This window comes from Eimeria tenella, genomic scaffold (genome assembly GCF_000499545.2).
Source record: "Eimeria tenella Houghton genomic scaffold, Eth_scaff2476, whole genome shotgun sequence".
Lineage (NCBI taxonomy): Eukaryota > Apicomplexa > Conoidasida > Eucoccidiorida > Eimeriidae > Eimeria > Eimeria tenella.
Genome location: NW_013542341.1, coordinates 878 through 3,129, shown reverse-complemented (window position 1 = coordinate 3,129; position 2,252 = coordinate 878). Strand labels below are relative to the sequence as shown.

Here is a 2,252-nt window from a genome sequence, read left to right as displayed (position 1 = left end):
GGCTCAGCAGCAGCAGCAGCAGCAGCAGGCGCTGCTGCTGCTGCTACTGCCTTGGGGGGCCCCCCGCGCCCGGACCCAACCCCCAGCCTAGACCTGGGGGTCCCCTGCTGCCGCCCCGGGGGCCCCTGAAATAACTCATCTGGGAAAAGCTCCAGCAGCGCTGTGTTGCTGCTGCTGTCTGCTGCAGCAAGACTGGGGACGGGGGCCCCCGGGGGCCCCCCAGGGGCCCCCAAGGGAAGGCCCAAGGGGGCCCCCTGGGGGGCCCCCAACAGGGGGGCCCCCAATGGGGGCCCCTGGCTGGTTAGGGGCCTTTGGGGAAAGTATTTGCCTTTAGCAGCTCTTTGGGCAGGTGCTGCTAAAGGGTGGAGCCCGAGCAGGGGATAAGCCCGTGGGCCTGCTGCTGCTGCTGCTGCTGCTGCTGATGTTGCTGCTGTTGCTGCTGCTGCTGGGTAGGGCTTGAGGAGGAGGGCCTCGTGCTCCCTCAGCAGCTGCTGCAGCAGCTCCATCCCCTGCTTCCGCTGCAGCGGGTCGCGGGTGTACTTGGGAGCCATAGTCGATGTTGGGGGGCCCCCGGGGCCCACTGGCTGCGGCAAAAGAGGGGTTTGGGGGGCCCCCGGGCCCCACAGGCTGCTATATGTTTTGTGGGCTCACTGGGGCCCCACAGGGTACTCTAGGGGGCCCCCGGGGGCCCTTCGGCGCACAGAGGCGTCCGGGGGGCCCCAGGGTGACCTGGGCGACCGGGGGCTGCAGCAGCAGCAGCAGCACAGCCGGGGAAACAAAAATGAAGAAAAATAATTATTATGCCTTTTAATCCATCGGAAAATGCAGAAAAATATAAGACAAACAAAAAGAGGATCGATTCTAAGTCGCAGCAGCAGCAACAGCCGCTGCTGCTGCTGCTGCTGCTGCTGCAGCCGACAGCGCCCGGGACTGTTTGTCTTGCCTCCACGAAGCCCTTTGAAGTTCTAATGAAAATAACAATTATTAATCAACAAATATATTTAATGTTTATTATTTTTATTTATTTAACTTATTTTTCAGATATTTCGCAGAACTGTCGCCTCTGCTGCTACACCGGGAAATCAGAGGAGTTCCCGCATTCAATGAAGCAACTGCTGCAGTTCTTGAATTACCTTGCAGCTTTTTATTCCTTTTTCTTAATTTTAATAGCAAAAATTTCAAAATAAAAATAGAAACATTTATTTAAGTGTTTTCCCCGGTTAAATCCGCCCACCGGTAGCTGCAGCGTGGCGAGCAGCTGTTGCTGCTGCTGCTGCTGCAGCAAGCGCTCAGCGCATTGTTTATTCTGCTGCCTTTCTCATCAGTCTATATTTGACTTCCTTGGAGGGAATTAAAAAGACAAACTTGCAGCAGCTTCTCCTCAGCAGCAGCAGCTCGTTGTGGCTAGCTGGGCTCGGATGGAGCTAGCTAGCAGCAGTCTACAGTTCAGTGTAGCTAGCTGTAGCCAGCGGTAACTAGATTTAGCCGGCGGTAGCTAACTGCAGCTAACAGTAGCTAGCTGTAGCTAGCTGTAGCTAGCTGTGGCTAGCTGTGGCTAGCACTAGCTCGCTGTTGCTAGCACTAGCTAGCTGTGGCTAGCTGTGGATAGCTGTGGCTAGCTGTGGCTAGTTATGGCTAATTGTAGCTAGCTGTGGCTAGCTGTGGCCAGCACTTGCCATCTGTAGCTGGCTGAGACTAGCTGTAGCTAGCTGTGGCTAGCTATAGCTAGATGCAGCTAGCTACAGCTAGCTACAGCTAGCTGCAGCCCGCTGTAGCTAGCTGCAGCTAGCTGTAGCTGGCCGTAGCTAGCTGTAGCCAGCTGTAGCTAGCCGTAGCTAGCTGCAGTTGGCTGTAGCTAGCTGTGGCTTGCTGTAGCTAGCTGCAGCTAGCTGTGCCTTGTGGGCAAACCCTGAGCTTCACTGTGTGGCCCCTTGCGTGTTAGTGCCCCCCCAGCTAGTGATTAAACAAATTAGATGTAAACAAATAAACAAATAAATAAATAAATAAATAACTAAATAAATAAATAAATAATTAATTAATTAATTATTGGCCAGCAGCAAAAGCTGCTTCAGCCTTCTTCTTGCATGCGCTGCTTTGGGGGCCCCGCGAGGCCCCTAATGAATCCGATGAGTTCTGTGTAAGAAGTGGGGCACTCGAGGGGGTTCCCCAGTCCTGCTGCTGCTGCTGCTGCTGCTGCTGCTGCTGCTGTGGGGCCGGCGGGGAAGGCCCCTCCCGCGGCCGCCGCGGCTTCC

General features: G+C 55.3%; 1 protein-coding gene across 1 annotated transcript in view; it reads right to left on the bottom strand.

Moving 5' to 3' along the window:
• ETH_00037510 (tubulin-tyrosine ligase family protein, putative) overlaps positions 1 to 551 on the bottom strand; it is a gene marked incomplete at both ends in the record, with an annotated part of 4,865 nt that extends 4,314 nt beyond the window's left edge. Inside the window, one exon of the mRNA XM_013375014.1 lies at positions 4 to 551. Within this exon, the coding sequence (XP_013230468.1) occupies positions 4 to 551 (548 nt within the window). The remainder of the gene's footprint in view (positions 1 to 3) is intronic.
• Positions 552 to 2,252: the final 1,701 nt, after the last annotated feature.